Here is a 20,671-nt window from a genome sequence, read left to right as displayed (position 1 = left end):
CTTCTCCCATGAACTTCAATATACGTATCAAATATGGTCTGAATCGGTATATAGCCTGATACAGCTCCCATATAAACCTCATCTCCCTATTTTAATTCTTGAGCCCCTAAAGGGCGCAATTCTTATTCGAATTGGCTGAAATTTGACACAATGACTTCTACTATGGTCTTCAATATTAAATTCAATTATGGTCCAAAGCGGATCATAACTTGATATAGCTCCATTAGCAAAGCAATTCTTTTTTATACCCACCACCATAGGATAGGGGTATACTAGTCTAGTCATTCCGTATGTAAATGCAAATGCAAATTTTGCCCATTCCACATTCCACTAAGGAACAGGGGCAAACCCCTGTATGTAACACCTCGAAATATTCGTCTAAGACCATAAGGTATATATATTCTTGATCGTCTCGACATCCTGAGTCAATCTAGCCATGTCCGTCCTTTCGTCTGTAGAAAGCACGATAGCAGTCGAATGCGTAAAGCTAGCCGCTTGAAATTTTGCACAGGTACTTAATATTGATGTAGGTCGTTGGAAATTGCAAATGGGTCATATCGGCTCAAATTTCGACATAGCTCCCATAAAAACCGATCTCCCGATTTGATTTCTTGAGCTCCTGGAAGCCGCATTTTTTGAAATTTCCAACAACTGTGCCTAGTACGGTCCGAATCGGTTCGTAACCTGATATAGCTCCCTTATAAACCTATCTCCCGATTTGACTTCTTGAGTCTCTGGAAGTCTCAATTTTCATCCGATTTGGCTGAAATTTTGCATGTGGTGTTCTGCTATGACTTCCAACAACTGTGCCTAGTACGGTCCGAATAGGTCTATAACCTGATATAGCTCCCATATAAACCGATCTCCCGATTTGATTTCTTGAGCCCCTGTAAGAAGCATTTTCTGTCCAATTTGGCTGAAATTTTGCAGATAGTATTCTGTTATGAACTTGATATAGCTCCCATATAAACCGATCTCCTGTCTTGACTTCTTGATCCCTTACAAACCGCGATTTTTATCCGATTTGGCTGAAATTTTGCATATAGTGTTCTGTTACGACTTTCAACAACTGTGCCAAGTACGGTTCAAATAGGTCTATAATTAGATATAGCTCCCATATTTTAGCAGAATCCATGATGGTGGGTTGCTAAGATCGGCCCGGCCGAACTTGGCATGCTTTTACTTGTTCGGTTTAATTTTTGCCTGGTTTGGCAGAAATTTGGTATGTAGAGTTAAGTTATGCCCATCGCTTAGTTTATCTTGTAAAACATTTTTTGCAAAACCCATGGTGGTGGTTTCCCAATAACTTAGCACGTTTTTACTTGTTTTAATTTCTCTGGTGGCCTTGTTGTTGTAATTCTATTCTTACATGGTGTCAATCGAACATTATCTCTCCTTTTTAGGGCTATATACTAATAGGGCTAATAGACTAGGTTTCTGGACCAACCCAGGTGAATGCCTTTGCGATTGCCAGAGCTGCGGAAATAGTGATGGCAAGGAACATAGGCCGGCCGAATCTTATATATAAAAAACCAATTTGTGTTTGTTTGTAGGTTTGTTTGCTTGTTTGTTTGTGTGTTCCTTATAGACTCAAAAACGGCTGAACCGATTTTCTTGAAATTTTCACATTTACATTTCTTGATATCTGAAGGGGGCGGACACTCCCCTTTACCCTAATTTTTAGAAACACCAGATCTCGGAGATGGGTGGTGCGATTTAAGCGAAATTTTGTGTGCTCATATAGTACCCTAAAAATAAAAATTTGGTATCCAAATTTCGGATGGGATACCTAGTGGGGCCGCCCCACCCTAAAACCTTCCAAACATATATTTAGACCAATCACGACAATATGGGACTCAAATGAAAGGTATTTAGATTAAAAAAACGTATCTGGTATTCAATTGTCGGAACAAGTGTTAGGAGGACCACCCCAACCCCTAAATCGGACATATTTACCGGCCATGGCAATATGGGACTCAAATGAAAGGTATTGGCGAGTAGAATACGAATCTGATATCCAAATGTGGGACAACGTTTCTGGGGATCCACCCCTTCCCAAAACACCCCCCAAACAGGACTTATTTACTGACCATGGGAATATGGGGCTTAAACAAAAGGTATTTGAGTGTAGAATTAGCATCTGATATCCAAATATGGGACCAAGTGGACCGCCTCTCCCAATTACTAAAACACCCCTAAATCGGGCATATTTGCCGACCATGTCAATCTGGAGCTTAAATGAAAGGTATTGGGGGTAGAGCAAGAATTGATACCCACTTTCGGGACCAATTTTCTGAGGTCTACCTCTTTTCCAAAATACCCCACAAACAGCAATTTTTTAGTGACCATCGCATTTGGGCGTAGAATACGAATTTGATATCCAAATTTAGGACCATGTATTTAGGGCATCATCCCATGTATTTAGGGCATCATCCGACCATGTCAATATGTGAAAGGTATTTGAGATTAGAAAACGAATTTGATAACCTATTTTGGGACCATGTGTTTGGGGGACGCCTCATCGTGAAAACTCCCCTAAACCAATGGCAATATGGGGTTTAAATAAATGGTATTGGTATCGTATTTCATGATATGCAGGCTATGCAGTCAAACGACTACACAAAAATAACTTATAATGGGTCCCTGGTCACAAGCATGTTCCAGTTACCAAGAGAGAACATATTAAAATCACCCATCATTTCATCAAAGTGGTACGAGAGGATACACCGATGTATCCTACCCGGATTTGAGAGAGAAATGCTATTGGGAATTCATAATGGACGATATGATGGCCTCGGAGGTTACCTAGACATCTAATATCAAGTATCATACACTTCCAACCTAACCCAAGCAAACCCAATCCATAACCAAACCTGATCCCGAGGTTCTTGCTTCGCTTATTCCACGCTCGTCCCCTTATGAAGGGGGGAATACACATATTCCTTATGTTCTTGTCTTCCTCTAACTAGGCCAGAACGGACATACAAGAAAACTTCCTTTATTAGTGGTCAACCCATTTAACCAAACCTAACCTACGGCAAAAAGTAATTTTATTTGTAGACATTTAGTTCTCAAATCTGTTATTGAAATTCGATTTTTTCTTGATTTGCTTAAAATGTTTATGGACATTTTTTTTTCATTGGCAACACTGTCTCCAGTTTTAGGGGTAGAAAACAAGAAGTTCTATAGAGGTTAGCAATTTGGCAATAAGTGGCAAGTGTTTGATGGAATTTTTTTGGGGCCAAGTGTTATGAAAACAAATGTCTTCTATTACGACGGCTAATTTTGTGGGGTGTGGGAGAGAGAGAGAGAGAGTGCTAAGTAGAGATTCACTGAGCTTGGTGATGTGTTGTGTTGCTAAATGGTTTCCCATGATTATGTTTACGTGTCAACCTTAAATTGTGCAATTTCGTCGGCGTTATAGTTTCCACAACAACAACAACAAGCGGCAAAGCTCATTATTTATGAACTATGAATCATTTCAAATCCAAGTAACCATCATCAGCCATGAGCGCGAGTCCTTCGTTATGATGTACATAAATAGAACGATTAAGATGGACTTCAAAAAGCGCAGACTATGATGAAGTGTAAATGTCATATAAGGTCATACTAAAGAAGGCGAGGGGTTTTATCTTCTTTGATATGGCAGTTAATAGAAAACGAGTTGTATTGGGTTGCCCAAAAAGTAATTGCGGATTTTTTCAAAGAAAGTAAATGCATTTTTAATAAAACTTAGAATGAACTTTTATCAAATATACTTTTTTACACTTTTTTTTCTAAAGCAAGCTAAAAGTAACAGCTGATAACTGACAGAAGAAAGAATGCAATTACAGAGTCACAAGCTGTGAACAAATTTGTCAACGCCGACTATATGAAAAATCCGCAATTACTTTTTGGGCAACCAATATTTAAAAGCACAAGGTGTTTGCAGGTTAGGTTAGGATAAGGATAACCACAGCTGAAAATTTTTCTGATGTTCTCGTCTGGATTCGAACCCAGACGTTCAGCGTCTTAGGCGGACATGCTAACATCTGCGCTACGGTGGCCGGACCATAGTCAGGATTCAGAATTTTCACTAATGTTGCGTTAGCCTCGTCATGAATCTTCCTCTCAAGATTCGTTGGATCTTGTCATGGTGAGTTCCCTTACGCATCAGGGGCAGTTGAGAAAACATTGGATACATTCTTCCTCAGGACACTGGATACTTGCGTTGCGGACGATTCCTCCTTAGATGCTTCAATAGCTGCTGCTGTCGATGCCCCTTTTGAGTTCTGTCCTTCCCCGCTGGAACACACCTTTACCCCAATCCAACCGGATGACCCACCCCCAAAGGGCTTGTGGGGTCGCGGTTTGACGCCTTTTCTGTTGTTATGATCGTGGCAGGGGGATTCACAGTCTCCGCCAGACTTTAGATAAAGAGTGATTTGTTAAGAGCTTGATAACTTTTTTTTAAAAAAAAAACGCATAAAATTTGCAAAATCTCATCGGTTCTTTATTTGAAACGTTAGATTGGTCCATGACATTTACTTTTTGAAGATAATTTCATTTAAATGTTGACCGCGGCTGCGTCTTAGGTGGTCCATTCGGAAAGTCCAATTTTGGTCAACTTTTTCGAGCATTTCGGCCGGAATAGCCCGAATTTCTTCGGAAATGTTGTCTTCCAAAGCTGGAATAGTTGCTGGCTTATTTCTGTAGACTTTAGACTTGACGTAGCCTCACAAAAAATAGTCTAAAGGCGTCAAATCGCATGATCTTGGTGGCCAACTTATCGGTCCATTTCTTGAGATGAATTGTTCTCCGAAGTTTTCCCTCAAAATGGCCATAGAATCGCGAGCTGTGTGGCATGTAGCGCCATCTTGTTGAAACCACATGTCAACCAAGTTCAGTTCTTCCATTTTTGGCAACAAAAAGTTTGTTAGCATCGAATGATAGCGATCGCCATTCACCGTAACGTTGCGTCCAACAGCATCTTTGAAAAAATACGGTCCAATGATTCCACCAGCGTACAAACCACACCAAACAGTGCATTTTTCGGGATGCATGGGCAGTTCTTGAACGGCTTCTGGTTGCTCTTCACTCCAAATGCGGCAATTTTGCTTATTTACGTAGCCATTCAACCAGAAATGAGCCTCATCGCTGAACAAAATTTGTCGATAAAAAAGCGGATTTTCTGCCAACTTTTCTAGGGCCCATTCATTGAAAATTCGACGTTGTGGCAGATCGTTCGGCTTCAGTTCTTGCACGAGCTGTATTTTATACGGTTTTACACCAAGATCTTTGCATAAAATCTTCCATGTGGTCGAATAACACAAACCCAATTGCTGCGAACGGCGACGAATCGACATTTCACGGTCTTCAGCAACACTCTCAGAAACAGACGCAATATTCTCTTCTGTACGCACTGTACGCATTCGTGTGGTTGGTTTAATGTCCAATAAAGTAAACTGAGTGCGAAACTTGGTCACAATCGCATTAATTGTTTGCTCACTTGGTCGATTATGTAGACCATAAATCGGACGTAAAGCGCGAAACACATTTCGAACCGAACATTTTGGTAATAAAATTCAATGATTTGCAAGCGTTGCTCGTTAGTAAGTCTATTCATGATGAAATGTCAAAGCATACTGAGCATCTTTCTCTTTGACACCATGTCTGAAATCCCACGTGATCTGTCAAATACTAATGCATGAAAATCCTAACCTCAAAAAAATCACCCTTTATGTAGTTGATAGTTCCGAAGACAAGTGTTCAGCAACAACAGCTGAGTAGTCTCCTGATTTCCCAACCCCATCGCTTCTATACACTTTCAGTCTCAACTTGTTGAATCCGTAGGGTACAACTTCTTCAGACTTGTTGCGGTCTGCGAGACAGCCGGATTTTAGTACTAATACAGATCTCCGATTGCTATTAACGTCATCCAATCGACCGATATTCCAGTCGCTGGTTGAAAGATTGGGACTACAGTCCGTTAGTCTCCCAAATATGGATGCAGGATCTTAGGCAATCCTTGGTATCCAATAAGGAATTCAGCGTTGATCCTCGAAAGCAATTAATTTGTATCGTGACCGATACCAGCCCGCCAGCATCGCCACAAACTGGACTGTGCTTCGGAGTATACAGATGACAGCCTATTGACTATCCCATTCCAATTATTCCTAGGTATGCAGCCCTGTCCTTGACAACAACTACCATCACGCTGTCTTTAGCGACATTAGCAAAGGTTCTTGGACTCACATTATTATTGTTCGCCTCAGCTCATTTGGGCATGGGTGCCCTCAAGGTAACCGCAGCTTTTGGCTGCTTGCGGTACCAATTCCAAAACTAGACGTGTTGGCTTCAAGGGTAGCCCATGCAGCGAATCCACGAGCCCAATTAAGGGAGCCTCTCTCTTTATCGGTTAGAGTTTTAGGATCATTCGCACAATGTTTCTGAATAAACCTGAGAGCGATATGTCTTTTATTGTTTCATCCTCCTAATGATCGTATTGGCTTGCCAGTGAAGGCCAATGGCCTAGGCAAATTATTGACATGCGAAGATAAAATAGGGGGCGAACGTAGCGCAGAGGTTAGCATGTCCGCCATGACCCTGAACACCAGGATTCGAATCCTAGTCGGAACATCAAAAAATTTTTCAGCGGTGGTTATCCCCTCCTAATGTTGGCACATTTGTGAGATACTTTGTCATGTAAAAACTTCTCCCCAAAGAGGCTATAAAAAGGAGGTCGGTCCCTTATCATTGAACTTAAAATTGAATCGGACAGCACTCATTGATATTTAAAAAGTTTGCCCTAGTTCCTTAATGGAATGTTCAATTGAATGGCTAATTTGCTTTTTGCATGAAGATAAAATAGGTTCGGCCTTGTCCTTAAGACTCGTTGTCAAAAGCACCTGCTGTCCAGCCGTTCGTCGGCTAGTGGAGCCTGGTGCATCCGCTCCACCAGTAACTTAACATTTTTTCCAAAAATAACTACCTATTACGAGTTACTGAGAATTCTGAAATTTGGAACAGTGCGCAGTTTTAACCCTCTCAACATCCGACCCAAATATTGTACAGATCGGACTATATTTAGATATAGCTACCATATAGACCGATCCCCCGATAAGGGGTCTGAAGGCCATAAAAGTTTTATTTTTTATCCGATTTCGCTGAAATTTGAAACACTGAGCAGTTTAAGACTTCCCGACAATTGACCCAAATATGGTTCAGATCGGACTATATTTAGATATAGCTGCTATATAGACCGATCACCCGATAAGGGTCTGAATGTCATAAAAGCTTTTTTTTATCCGATTTCGCTGAAATTTGGAACAGTGCGGAGTTTTAAGCCTCCTGACAACTGACCTAAATACGGATTAGATCGGTCCATATTTAAATATAGCTGCCATATAGACCGATCTGCCGAAAAAGGGTCTGAAGCCCATAAAAGCTATAATTTTTAACCGATTTCGCTGAAATTTGGAACATTGCGCAGTTTTAGGCTTCTCAACATCCGACCTAAATATGGTACAGATCGGATTATATTTAGATATAGCTGCCATATAGACCGATCTGCCGATAAAGGGTCTGAAGCCCATAAAAGGTTTATTTTTCATCCGATTTCGCTGAAATTTAAAACAATGGGTTATGTTAAGCCTCCCAACATCTGACCCAAATATGGTTCAGATCGGACTATATTTAGATAGAGCTGTCATATAGACTGATCCCCCGATAAGGGGTCTGAAGGCCATAAAAGTTTTATTTTTTAACCGATTTCGCTGAAATTTGGAACAATGGGTTATATTAAGCCTCTCGACATCTGACCCAAATATGGTTTAGATCGGACTATATTTAAATATAGCTGCCATATAGACCGATCACCCGATGAGGGGTCTAAATGCCATAAAAGCTTTATTTTTTATCCGATTTCACTGAAATTTGGAATAGTGCGCAGTTTTAAGCTTCTCAACATTTGTCCCAAATATGGACTATATTTAGATATAGCTGCCATATAGAACGATCTGCCGATAAAGGGTCTGAAGTCCATAAAAGCTTTACTTTTTATCCGATTTCGCTGAAATTTGAAACAGTGAGTAGTTTAAGGCTTACCGACAATTGACCCAAATATGGTTCAGATCGGACTATATTTAGATATAGCTGCCATATAGACCGATCACCCGATATGGGGGTCTGAATGCCATAAAAGCTTTATTTTTTATCCGATTTCGCTGAAATTTGGAACAGTGCGCAGTTTTCAGCCTCTCAACATCCGACCTAAATATGGTACAAATCGGACTATATTCAGATATAGCTGCCATATAGACCGATCTGCCGATAAAGGATCTGAAACCCATAAAAGCTATATTTTTTAACCGATTTCCCTGAAATTTAAAACAATGGGTTATTTTAAGTCTCCCGACATCTGACCCAAATATGGTTCAGATCGGACTATATTTAGATATAGCTGCCATATTGACCGATCTGCCGATAAAGGATCTGAAGCCCATAAGAGCTCTATTTATTACCCGATTTCGTTGAAATTTGAAACAGTGGGTAGTTTTAGGTCTCCCGACGTCCGTCCCAAATATGGTTTGTATCGGACAATATTTAGATATAACTGCCATATAGACCGATCTCCCGATAAAGGGTCCTAAAAGACCATAAAAGCTTTATTTTTTACCCGATTTCGTTGAAATCTGAAAAAGTGAGTAGTTTTAGGCCACATGCCATCCGACCCAAATATAGTAAAGATCGGATTGTATTTAGATATAGCTGTCATATAGACCGATATGCCGTTTAAGGGTCTTAAGCTTATAAGAGCTTAATTTTTTACCCGATTTTGTTGAAATTGGAAATACAAAATTCAACAGTGACTTATATTTTTTAGACCACTCAATGTCCGTGCAGAATTTGGGTGCATCAATTATCCAATTCTCACCAGATTGTGGCGAAAGGGGGTTTACATATACACCCGAGCTGGTGGGTATCCAAAGTTCGGCCCGGCCGAACTTAATGCCTTTTTACAACTTGTTTATTGTTGTTTGGTTTGGTCAAGTTTTACCTATAGTTGGTTGTATTTGGCTTACTGACCTCAGTTTTCTACCCGACTGAGCGCTACAATCTTAAGATTTGCCTTTGGTATTTTTCTATAAAAAAAATCAATCAGCCGAGAAGTTGTCCCAAAATCTATCATAATTGACCTAATAAACTTTAACTAAAACAAGAATCTATCACGGATTACTTTCTTTCTTTATCCTATCTTTAACAATTTCGTTGACTATGTTCCTTTCTCCTCTATGTTTGATTTATTATTCACGTATGTAAGTCTGTTTATCTACATTCCCTGATATGCACAAAACATTTTCTCTAGCTTGCCATTGGCATCATAATCAGCATTCTTGGACAAGCGGAAAATTTACCAAGCGCCAATTTATTCCAAAGTTGCAATGAAATGTTACGACTCCTCGTAACACTCATAAATCTATAAAATTCAAATATAACTTCGCCTGATATGAGAACATTGCCACAAATTCAATTTTTCGGTCAAATGCATTCGCAATATGTTTTATGTTCGATTCAAAACATTTTTAAATTTCCACTCAACTATATGAATGTTGCTACGGGGTTGTTTGTTAGGGTGACACAGAATTAGAGAAAGATGAATTTCATTTTCAGTTTTTGAGAACAAAACAGGTAAAAGCGTGCTAAGTTCGTTCGGGCCGAATCTTATATACCCTCCAACAAGAATAGCATTTTTCAAGTTCTTTGAATGAACACCCCTCATAGAAAAACACCACCTCCAAAGTTTCAGGCAAATCGAGTAATAATTGCGCCCTATAGAGGCTCAAAAAATCAAACTGTGAGATCGGTTTATATGGCAGCTATATCAGGTTACACACCGATTTAGACCATACTTGTAACAGTTGTTGGAAGTCATTTAAAAACGACATTTGCAAAATTTCAACCATATTGGATAAGAATTTCGCCCTCTAGAGGCTCAAGAAGTCAAAACCCAATGTCGGTTTATATGGCAGCTATATCAGGTTATGAACCGATCTGAACCATACTTAACACAGTTGTTGGAAGTAATACCATAACACCACGTGCAAAATTACAGCCAAATCGGATGAGGATTGCGCCCTCCAGAGGCTCTAGAAGTCAAGACCCAAGATCGGTTTATATGGCAGCTATATCAGGTTATGAACCGATCTGAACCATACTTAACACAGTTTTTGGAAGTGATACCAAAACACCTCATGCAAAATTACAGCCAAATACGATAAGAATTGCGCCCTCTAAAAGCCCAAGAAGTCAAGACCCAAGATCGATTAATTTGGCTATATCAGCTATATCAGAACAAGGGCTGATTTGGCTCATTTACAATCCCAACCGACCTACGCTAATAAAACGTAGTTGTGCAAAATTTCAAGCGCCCAGCTTTACTCCTTCGAAAGTTAGCGTGCTTTTGACAGACAAATGATCGGACAGAGGGACGGACATGGCTAGATCGACTTAAAATGTCATAACGATCAAGAATATATACTTTATGGGGTCTGAGACGCATATTTAAAGGTATTACAAACGGAATGACGAAATTAGTATACCCCACATGCTATGGTGGAGGGTATAAAAAAATTTAACTAATAACAAGTAACTAGCGGCTCAAGAAATCAAGATCCAAGATCGGTTTATATGGTAGCTATACCAGGTTGTAAACCGATTTCGACCATACTTCTTACAGTTGTTGGAAGTAATACCAAACCACCACGTGCAAAATTTCAGCCAAATCGGATAAGAATTGTGCCCTCTTGAAGCTCTAGCAGTCAAGACCCAAGATCGGTTCATATGGCAGCTATATCAGGTTATGAACCGATCTGAACCATACTTAGCGCAGTTGTTGGAAGTGATACCAAAACACCTCATGCAAAATTTTAGCCAAATCGGACGATAATAGCCCCCTCTAAAAGCCCAAGTAGTCAAGACCCAAGATCGATTTATATGGCAGGTGTACGTCCATAGTGGCATGGGGCACCCTCACTGCACCCTCTTTTCAGTCTAACCTAACTTGTTTGGGACGAGAAGTTGGCACATACCTCTATAGTATGCTTAGGTTCCAATCATCGCATATGCATTCTTCTAGCCAAATTGCGCAGACGAGTTAATGCATACGCCTTATCAGCGTATCGCCTACGGCCTTAAACAGTTCAGCTGGCAATCCATCGGCTCCTGCTGCCTTATTGTTTTTCAGCCAGGTAACTCCTACGTGGACCTCATTTCGACTAGGTAATATACATTGTATCCATCATCAGAGATTGGTTCTGCGGCATACTCATGGCCACCATCAGCTGGGAAAATTGTTCATTCTATATCCTCAGCTCACTATATGTAGCAGTTACCAGATTTCCTACTTAGTCACTGCAGGAAGATGTGCCTGTACCAAAGCCATCGGTTTGATGTTTAATTCTTTGGTAGAATATTAGGACTTCATTCTGGCTCATGAAAATCTCGTTTCGCTCACACTCACGTCTTTTCATTTCCTTCTTCTTCCTGTGGAAGACACGTTTCTCCACCCTCTTTTTTTCTCCCGATACTTCTCTTTCGCCTGGCTCGTTGATACTGACTGTAATGTTGCCCTGTATACCGCATTGTTGGCTTCTGTAGCTCTTTAGCACTCCTGGTCGTACCATTGCCATAGACAAAGGAGAGGTATAGACTTTGAAACTCAAAATGCGATCAAAATAACTCATCTCTCCGTTCCATGTCAACCGGGTTCCTTGCACACTCACATATAAACGGATGAGAATTTGCATTTCTCCCATCTGTTAGAGCTTTTTTGAACATTTTGTTTTGAGCCCATAGATTTCCTTTGTCTATGCCATGGTTTCCTTAGGGGAAGCTTTTGGTACACCAATACAGATGTTGCGGCTCTTTTCATGGAGTGGGCAATAGTTTTCCATTGCTCTGCTATACTATGGGGAAAGGGAGTGCTTTTTTTTTAAGCAATTGGGCAATTGGGTCAGCCGAGATCGTACGTTTCTCGCCACACTAAGACGTGTGCGCACCTTTGCTACAATAAGGTAATGATCCAAATTGATGTTTGACCCTCGGATCGATTGTAAAGGGTGATTTTTTTGAGGTTAGGATTTTCATGCATTAGTATTTGACAGATCACGTGGGATTTCAGACATGGTGTCAAAGAGAAAGATGCTCAGTATGCTTTGACATTTCATCATGAATAGACTTACTAACGAGCAACGCTTGCAAATCATTGAATTTTATTACCAAAATCAGTGTTCGGTTCGAAATGTGTTCAAATTTTGACAAATTTTGTTCAGCGATGAGGCTCATTTCTGGTTGAATGGCTACGTAAATAAGCAAAATTGCCGCATTTGGAGTGAAGAGCAACCAGAAGCCGTTCAAGAACTGCCCATGCATCCCGAAAAATGCACTGTTTGGTGTGGTTTGTACGCTGGTGGAATCATTGGACCGTATTTTTTCAAAGATGCTGTTGGACGCAACGTTACGGTGAATGAACACATTTCGAACCGAACACTGATTTTGGTAATAAAATTCAATGATTTGCAAGCGTTGCTCGTTAGTAAGTCTATTCATGATGAAATGTCAAAGCATACTGAGCATCTTTCTCTTTGACACCATGTCTGAAATCCCACGTGATCTGTCAAATACTAATGCATGAAAATCCTAACCTCAAAAAAATCACCCTTTACATTTAACACGCAGGTTGTAATGCCTTCTATCTATCACACCATATTCTATTTGAATTCTCATGTTTTGACCGTGTGACAACGGTATGAATCCCTCGATGTTGGAATCTGGTGCTGCTAACTTTCATATTCTTTGCCGCTGCGCCAAGTCTATTAACCTCAATCCCCTATCGAAGGTTTCTTCGTGTAGGCTAATTTTCCGACTGTTGAGCCAAAGATATTTTCCTTCCTTATTTTCGCATTAAAATCCAGCAGAACGATTTGATATCGTGGGCGGGACAAAGGTCATATTCTCTAGGCGCTCGTAGAAAATATCCTATGTATGTTCGTCCTTGTCTGCCGTCGGGGCGTGGGAAGCCCCATGGCGACATAATTTAATAGTTCATGGTTTCTATCGATTCCTTGGAAACCATGAACTATTGAATTATGTCGCCAGGGGGCTTGCCAGAATGGATAAAGAACACACACACATGAGAAAAGGGTCCTGGTGCCAGAAATAGGTTAGTTTAGGTTAGGTTGAAAAGAGGGTGCGAATCTTGATCGGCCTCATAGCACTGTGAAGACTGTGATTCACGATTTGAATACTGGTGAGAACATCCAAAAATTTTCAGTTGGGCTTATTCCCTCACTGAATTCTGACCTCTTCGAGCTTGTGAAACTAGTCTAAAACAAGGTATCATTGGCACACCATTGGAACCAATTATGATTAAACTAAAGCCTATATAATATAAAAGAATAACACACAAATCATGAAAAATATTCTTCGCCCTAACAAACAAATTCTAAAAGATCAACTGGTTTTAGTAAATTTTTATTAAATGAAATTATTTTCAAAGAAATTATAAATAATTTTGTCATGGATTTTCATTAAAAAAATGGCCCAAACTTTATTTCCATGGCTTCTTCTAAGTTTAATTTTCAAAGAATTTTTATGGATTTGTCTAGAAAATGAAGGATAATTTTTTCCATTTTCCCATTTGTTTCTGTTTTGTCTTTTTTTCATTTATAATCCATTATCTCCATTTTTTCTTTTTTTTATATGTTTTTGCGCTTTTGAGTGCAAAAATGTCATTTAAAAAAAAAAACAAGCTGCAATATGATGATCAATAAGCAGTTGGTGTTGACCTATGAACACCCGATCAAATTAAACGCAAGGTTACTAGTGACATCTAACAATAGTTGTTTACAATAACTCACTTCTTGGTTTGGCAACACAAAGTAAATTTTCCAATATGTAGCATACTTTAAGGAGTACACATATATTCACAAAGGAGCATGCCTTTGCTAAAAATTAACAAATCACTGCAATATCACAAAAATAACCATGTTACCTGTAAAGCCGGTAATAGCGGACTAAACATGCCTGGTTTGGCAACACTATTTAAATTATAAGGATAGCATACTTTGTGGAGTGAACTCATATCCGTTCTGTAAGGTACATGGCTTGGATATGACTTAACAAAGCACTGCCATATCGCATGTGTGTAAACCATATTATCGATATAACCGGTAAAGGCGTTTGAATGACAATTTTATTAAATTAAAATCTGCCTTACCACAAAAACGAACAAAAGCCGTTACTAAAAACAAAAACAATCATAAACCTAATTTTCTTGTTATTGCAAAACGATATTAGAAATCACCTACATACAATTCAATACTGATTCATAAATCAGGAATGCGGTGTAAACACAACTCTATACACTACAACTAAATATTGGAGCATTGTCCCCTTATTTGTCCTTTTTGACAAAACAAATTAAAATTTTCAATTTTTTTCGAAAAATTTTAAGTTGTATATCTCGAAATGCAAGGGACTAATTATTTTAAAAGAATTAAATTTGGTTTTCATTTTTTATTAAACTGCTATGAAATTATACAAAACGATATACATACGTAATAATAACCATCCCATGGTTTGTTTATACAGTTATTTACTTTAATTTCCCTCCACAGCAACATCCATTATGGATTGCATAAAATATGGCCCCTCATTGACATAAGTCCTCAATTGGTTGTTTGTCTCAGGGTCAAAAGCACTGCTTTCGGCCAATAATTTTATGACACAATACTTGGCATATTTTGCTTCCTTGTCGAATTCAATTTTACGATCCAATAGATATTCTAAAAATCCGGCAGTGTTTTTAAGCGCTTCAATTGCCCAGGGATAAAGAAAAATTGAACCGATTAAATTCAAGGTGGAAATTTTTATATCAGGAAAAGGATTGCGACAAAAATCCATGAGAAACTGCATGTTATTTGAGCCACCGTTCAAATAGCCAAACCACTTTTGTAAAATACCGCTAAAAGGAGAACATCTGGCATTAATTAAAAGCTTCTCTCTAGCAAAACCATAGCTTACCTCACTTGGGCTGAAATCGTAGGCTTGAAGTAGAACACAGCTTCCAAACTACTAAATGCTCTATTTTTGAGTTCGGAGGGTAAATTTCTCAAATACGATGAATAATCTTCCAGACTTTCTTTTACATCAGAACTGTAGTGTTCTTCCAGTAAAATCACAGCTTCTTGGGTTCTACACAAATTGGCTAAAATATACAAATAATTATTCATATAAAACGTAGCAATGCTTATTTTTATTTACCTAAGGTATCAAATGCAGCTGGCAAAATAGATGTATCCCCCGAGTGCAAGCAATCAAATAGGCATTGTATCATACGTGGGTAACCTGTTATGATTTTCTGTGGCTGTACAGAGGAGATTTTCCCAAAGAATTTCATTATGCCCGGCACCAATAGTCGATCCAAAGGATTTTGATCCATCTCCTCCACCTTTTTGCTGATGACATCGAACACCTGACGTTTTTCCAAATACACCAAACCATGATTCTGTTCCGCAAGTGATACCAGAATTTCCAGTATATTAACTTGCAATAGAACGTCATCATTATCGAGTTCAGACAAGGCATGATCCAATATAAAGTCCACCTTTTCTAAAATGGCAGCAGAACGTTTGGATAGGCCTACAGCCAATTCATAAACTCGACATTTTACCACTTCTGAGTTCTTAAGAGCTTGCAGCAATGAATCTGTTACATATTTCTCTTGCAAATGATCTTCCAAGACCATGCTGAGTATTTGCATAGCTGGACTACCAAGATAAGTTTCGGGCTCTTGCAAGGCGTTTAGAATGTGTCGTAGCAAATCATTGGATATAGCATCTCCGCCAACATCATCACCAATTTGATTTTGCAACTCCTTTAGAATTGCATTAAGGGCCAATGCACGTATGCGGGATCTTTTGTGCTGAAGGGCTCTTTGCAGCAATCGCGGCAAATCACTTTGTCTCAAAGACAAGTTGGACATGCATATGGACAGGATATCGCTAACCAAATCCATGGGGTCAGCACTTGCGGCTGCCGCAGCATCGTTGTCCTCCAAACAGTCATAGATTTCGGGGGAAGTTAACAAGCGGTTTGTGACCTGCAGCTCAAGGGTGGGCATTTCATTAAGCCTACCCCTGATTTCAGACAGGGTGTCCAGACGCGTTTCCCTTATTTTTAGGCTCTGCAATTTCTCGCAACACCACTCTTCAGTCATTTTTTCTCAACCAAATGATAGCCGCCTACTAAGCAATATGGAATAACACCTATGATTCAAATATAAGAATTTATCCGGATATTAAGTCGAATTGATATATATCTTGAAGTATCCATGAAGTGGAGATGAAGCACCATTTCCTCTACATGGCTGTTCCATTGAGTAGTATGGTACCTTTAAAAGGTCTTCTAGGTTTGCTTACTAGCACTTCTGTTTTATTTTTTGAATAATATTTAATCAAAACAGAATTAAAGAATTGAATTTAATGTTTACGTTTACCCGTATAGCAAATGCCTACAAAAACGTCAAATCATGTTGCATGATGTTGCCATACCGTTAAGACACAACCCCGCCAATCCCCAATTGGAGTTTACAACGTTCACATCTGTCAAGCAGATATTCGTAAATAAGCCTAGCACAGACTTTGATTTTTCGTCAAAACGTCGAAGAAAATGCGAACATATTACGTAGAAGTGGTACTGGGTTCTATAAGCAAACCAAAATGATAAGTAAAAATAAGTAGATCAGTTTATATTAATGCATAGACCGATTAAAACTAAATTTAAAAGTCGGTTGGAAATAATGAGAGAAATCATTGTACAAAATATTAGCTCAATATAGCCTTTAAGAAGTAAAATCGGGAGATTTATTAAGGAAGCTATACTCACCGATTTCGAAGATTTGACGAACAAATCGAGTGACAAAAAGTTGGGGGTTTCGGCAGGAAATTTTTCTTAATCAGAGTATGCTGTTCAAGTTTCAGAATTGTTCCGATAAACTTTAACAAAATATCATAATTTTGTGTAACATAATTACATAAAATTATTTATATAAGCTTAATCTTACATTTACAATACACCAGGTTTAATTGTCTTCAAGTGCTCTTTTTAAGCTATTGGTGTAAAAGACATTTTTTTCACATGTGTATACGTTTTTTATATGATGTTTTGACAAATTTCGTTATGAAAAGATCCCACTTAGGGAATTCTAATCTAACCTTTCCTTTGACAACTTTCGGAAGATATATTTGTCATGTATGAATGTATATGGAACATCTATAAATTTATCATGATGCTGCCATATATCGCTTATATTATTGCGAAATTCGACGCACACATCGCCAAAATACAAACAAAAGTCGCAAAACAACAATAAGAAAGACAACAGCATTGAAGCAAAGTTGATCGGGCGAAAATTCGAGGTCGGTACCAGGCTTATTACAAAAAAACGCTCTATTTCAATTTATTCTGTAGAATGTTACATTGACAGTTGTTTGTGTGTCTTGAACGTATTAAGGCTGGTACTTTATTTGCTTTTCGCGATATTTTTCGCAGATTACTTTTTTAGATAATAGATTTTGAATCAAAACAACTTGCTGATTTTATTCAGCAAGACATTCCCTAATTACTTACGATAAAATTTGAATAAAATTGTTATTTGTGTAGTGTTTCAAAAAGTAATAAACATGGATTTTCAACGGTGAAAAACGAACGTAGTATCAGTCATTACAAATGCCTTGGATTCGACGCTGATTGCGTGATACGTCGCGCTTTCAATTTGGTTCGTACATTGTCAAACATCATTTTGACAACTCTTCAGTCCAAAATGGCGACATTTGACCACTAATTTTGCGTCGCTTTGGGATTTGTGTAAAACTTATCAACTTTTTAATTTTTCTTGTAAGTTTTGTAAGGTGAAAATGTCTCAAAGGTTTGCTCCCGGTCAGCCGGGGCAGTCACCAGTGCCTGGACAACCTCGGTACCCACCTCCGCCACCACAGGCAGCCGGAATGCGGCCATATGCAGCTGGCACTGGATTTCCTCCGGTAAGCAATATCCTTGTGTTTAGCTTCAATGGCAACAAATCTTCACTAATTGAGTTCTTTTAGCAAAGAGGATTTCCTTTGCATCCCAGCAATACCCAACCTGTAGCCGGTAATACAAATTCACCTGTCGGTCCTCCAATCCACCAGCGTCCCCCACAACCCGGTTTTCAAAGTGGTCTGAGGGGAAGTGGCAGTGGTGGTGGCAGCAAACGGTCTTCCGAAGCTCGTAATATAAGCAATGCTCAGAATAAGAATGAATTTAGCACAGCGGCGAAGAAGAAAAAGAAATTGGCAGACAAAATATTGCCCCAAAAAGTTCGCGATTTGGTGCCAGAATCACAGGCCTATATGGACTTGTTGACTTTTGAGCGCAAATTGGATGCCACTATAATGAGGAAAAGATTGGATATTCAAGAGGCCCTAAAACGACCCATGAAGCAGAAGAGAAAACTTCGTATTTTTATCTCTAATACATTTTATCCCAGCAAAGAGCCGACCAATGAAAACGAAGAGGGTTCGGTTGCCTCCTGGGAGCTAAGAGTTGAAGGCAGATTATTGGAGGATGGAAAGGGAGATCCGAATACAAAAATTAAAAGAAAGTTTTCTTCGTTTTTCAAATCTCTTGTCATTGAATTGGACAAGGAGTTGTACGGACCCGATAACCATTTAGTGGAATGGCATCGTACTCACACCACACAAGAGACTGATGGATTTCAGGTTAAGAGACCGGGCGATAGGAATGTTCGTTGTACAATATTGCTTTTGTTAGATTATCAACCATTGCAGTTTAAGTTGGATCCGCGTTTGGCTCGTTTATTGGGTGTGCACACACAGACACGACCGGTTATTATATCAGCCCTTTGGCAGTACATTAAGACCCACAAACTACAGGATGCCCATGAAAGGGAATACATTAATTGTGACAAATATCTGGAGCAAATATTTGGTTGTCAGCGCATGAAATTTGCCGAGATACCTCAGCGTCTAAATCCACTCTTGCATCCACCAGATCCAATTGTGATTAATCATTTCATAGAGAGTGGGGCAGAGAATAAACAAACGGCATGCTACGACATCGATGTGGAGGTCGATGACACACTTAAGAACCAAATGAATAATTTCCTTATGAGCACTGCTAGCCAACAAGAGATTCAGGGTCTTGATGCTAAAATCCATGAAACGGTAGATACCATTAATCAAATGAAAACTAATCGCGAATTTTTCCTTAGTTTTGCGAAAGATCCCCAGACGTTTATACAACGTTGGATTGTAAGCCAAACACGTGATTTGAAGGTATGGAAGATTATTGGAAAACTATCGATTATGTTTACATATACGATATGCATACTTATGTCAATTTTTTATTTCAGGCTATGACCGATGTAGCTGGCAATCCCGAAGAGGAGCGACGTGCTGAGTTCTACTACCAACCATGGACTCACGAGGCTGTTTCACGATATTTCTTCACAAAAGTCAATCAGAAGAGAGCAGAGCTTGAACAAGCACTGGGTATACGAAATGGTTGAAAGGAAAAGGAAATATAATTTCATTGGCCAGAGCGGTGTGTGTCACCTGTAGCTATAATTCCATTGTATAATTTCTTTATGGTATTCTCACTTTATCTAAATTTATTTCTCTTGTATTTAATAGTAATTTCCAATGACATTTCAAAGCATATTCAATCTATCAATATTCATACAAATTTAATTCGAAAAATATAATTATATACATATATTTAAGTTATTAACAGCCTTTTATTATCTGCAATGTAATTCTTTATTCTCTAATCGCTTTTATGCGGTTACTGTTTTTTAACAGGTCTGCGTAGCGCGGACGTTAGCGTGTCCGCCTATGACAGCCATCAATAAGAAGTCCATGTGCGTATTTCAAGGGGTTATCTTCATTCGTTCACTGAGCCAAATTTCAAGGAAATCTGGTAGTAAATGTGCCTTTCATGGCAGATAGATATTTATAGGATGTCGAAGGACCTAGCACAACTTGCTGTGTTTAATTTCAACATAAATCGGGCTATATGGCATTTACATACATATACCTAAATATGATGCCATCTGAGTAATATTCAGCAAGATTATGTAGGGGTCTAGTATAACTCACTGTCAATCCTATGGCAGCCGCTTGTTCCTACCGGATTGACCCGTTGGAGTCCTTCATCGGCAAGTGCTGCGGCCTCAGTGTACAACACACTGTTTCGGCGATATTGTGCAATAAATGCGCCTTCAAGACCTTTAATTGAAAGAACGGCGTATGTAGCAACCATAGGCCGTTTTGTATCAATCATACTCGATACAAAAAAGCCTTTTAAATGATTAAGAAGTCAAACCGGGAGATCGGTCTATATGGCAGCTTTATCCAAATGTAATCGACAAGGCTGTCCGGAGACCATACATTCAGCAAAATCGGATAATGATTGCGCTTTTCATATCTTAAGTCGGGAGATCGGTCAAAATGGCAGCGATTTGATTTCATTACAGACCGACGGAATGGAAAGGATATTTCGATGCGTTACAAACGGAATTAAAAACACGTAAAAGCGTGCTAAGTTCGGCCGGGCCGAATCTTATATAGCC

The 20,671-nt window shown here is 39.1% G+C and overlaps 2 protein-coding genes across 2 annotated transcripts; one reads left to right on the top strand and one right to left on the bottom strand.

Moving 5' to 3' along the window:
• Positions 1 to 14,541: 14,541 nt before the first annotated feature.
• Positions 14,542 to 16,549, bottom strand: LOC106087651 (26S proteasome non-ATPase regulatory subunit 5). Its single transcript, XM_013252764.2, has 4 exons — positions 16,433 to 16,549; positions 15,304 to 16,307; positions 15,064 to 15,247; positions 14,542 to 15,004 (listed from the first exon to the last, which is right to left on the bottom strand). The coding sequence occupies exons 2-4, from the start codon at positions 16,256 to 16,258 to the stop codon at positions 14,641 to 14,643; spliced, it is 1,503 nt and encodes a 500-aa protein (XP_013108218.2). The 5' UTR covers positions 16,259 to 16,307; positions 16,433 to 16,549; the 3' UTR covers positions 14,542 to 14,640.
• Positions 16,550 to 17,855: 1,306 nt separating this feature from the next.
• Positions 17,856 to 19,826, top strand: LOC106087649 (brahma-associated protein of 60 kDa). Its single transcript, XM_013252763.2, has 3 exons — positions 17,856 to 18,083; positions 18,147 to 19,376; positions 19,454 to 19,826. The coding sequence occupies exons 1-3, from the start codon at positions 17,958 to 17,960 to the stop codon at positions 19,607 to 19,609; spliced, it is 1,512 nt and encodes a 503-aa protein (XP_013108217.2). The 5' UTR covers positions 17,856 to 17,957; the 3' UTR covers positions 19,610 to 19,826.
• The last annotated feature ends 845 nt before the right edge of the window (positions 19,827 to 20,671 follow it).

This window comes from Stomoxys calcitrans, chromosome 4 (genome assembly GCF_963082655.1).
Source record: "Stomoxys calcitrans chromosome 4, idStoCalc2.1, whole genome shotgun sequence".
NCBI classification, from domain to species: Eukaryota; Metazoa; Arthropoda; class Insecta; order Diptera; family Muscidae; genus Stomoxys; species Stomoxys calcitrans.
Note: the sequence above shows the minus strand (reverse complement) of the source record. Positions and strands in the feature narration are given on the sequence as shown.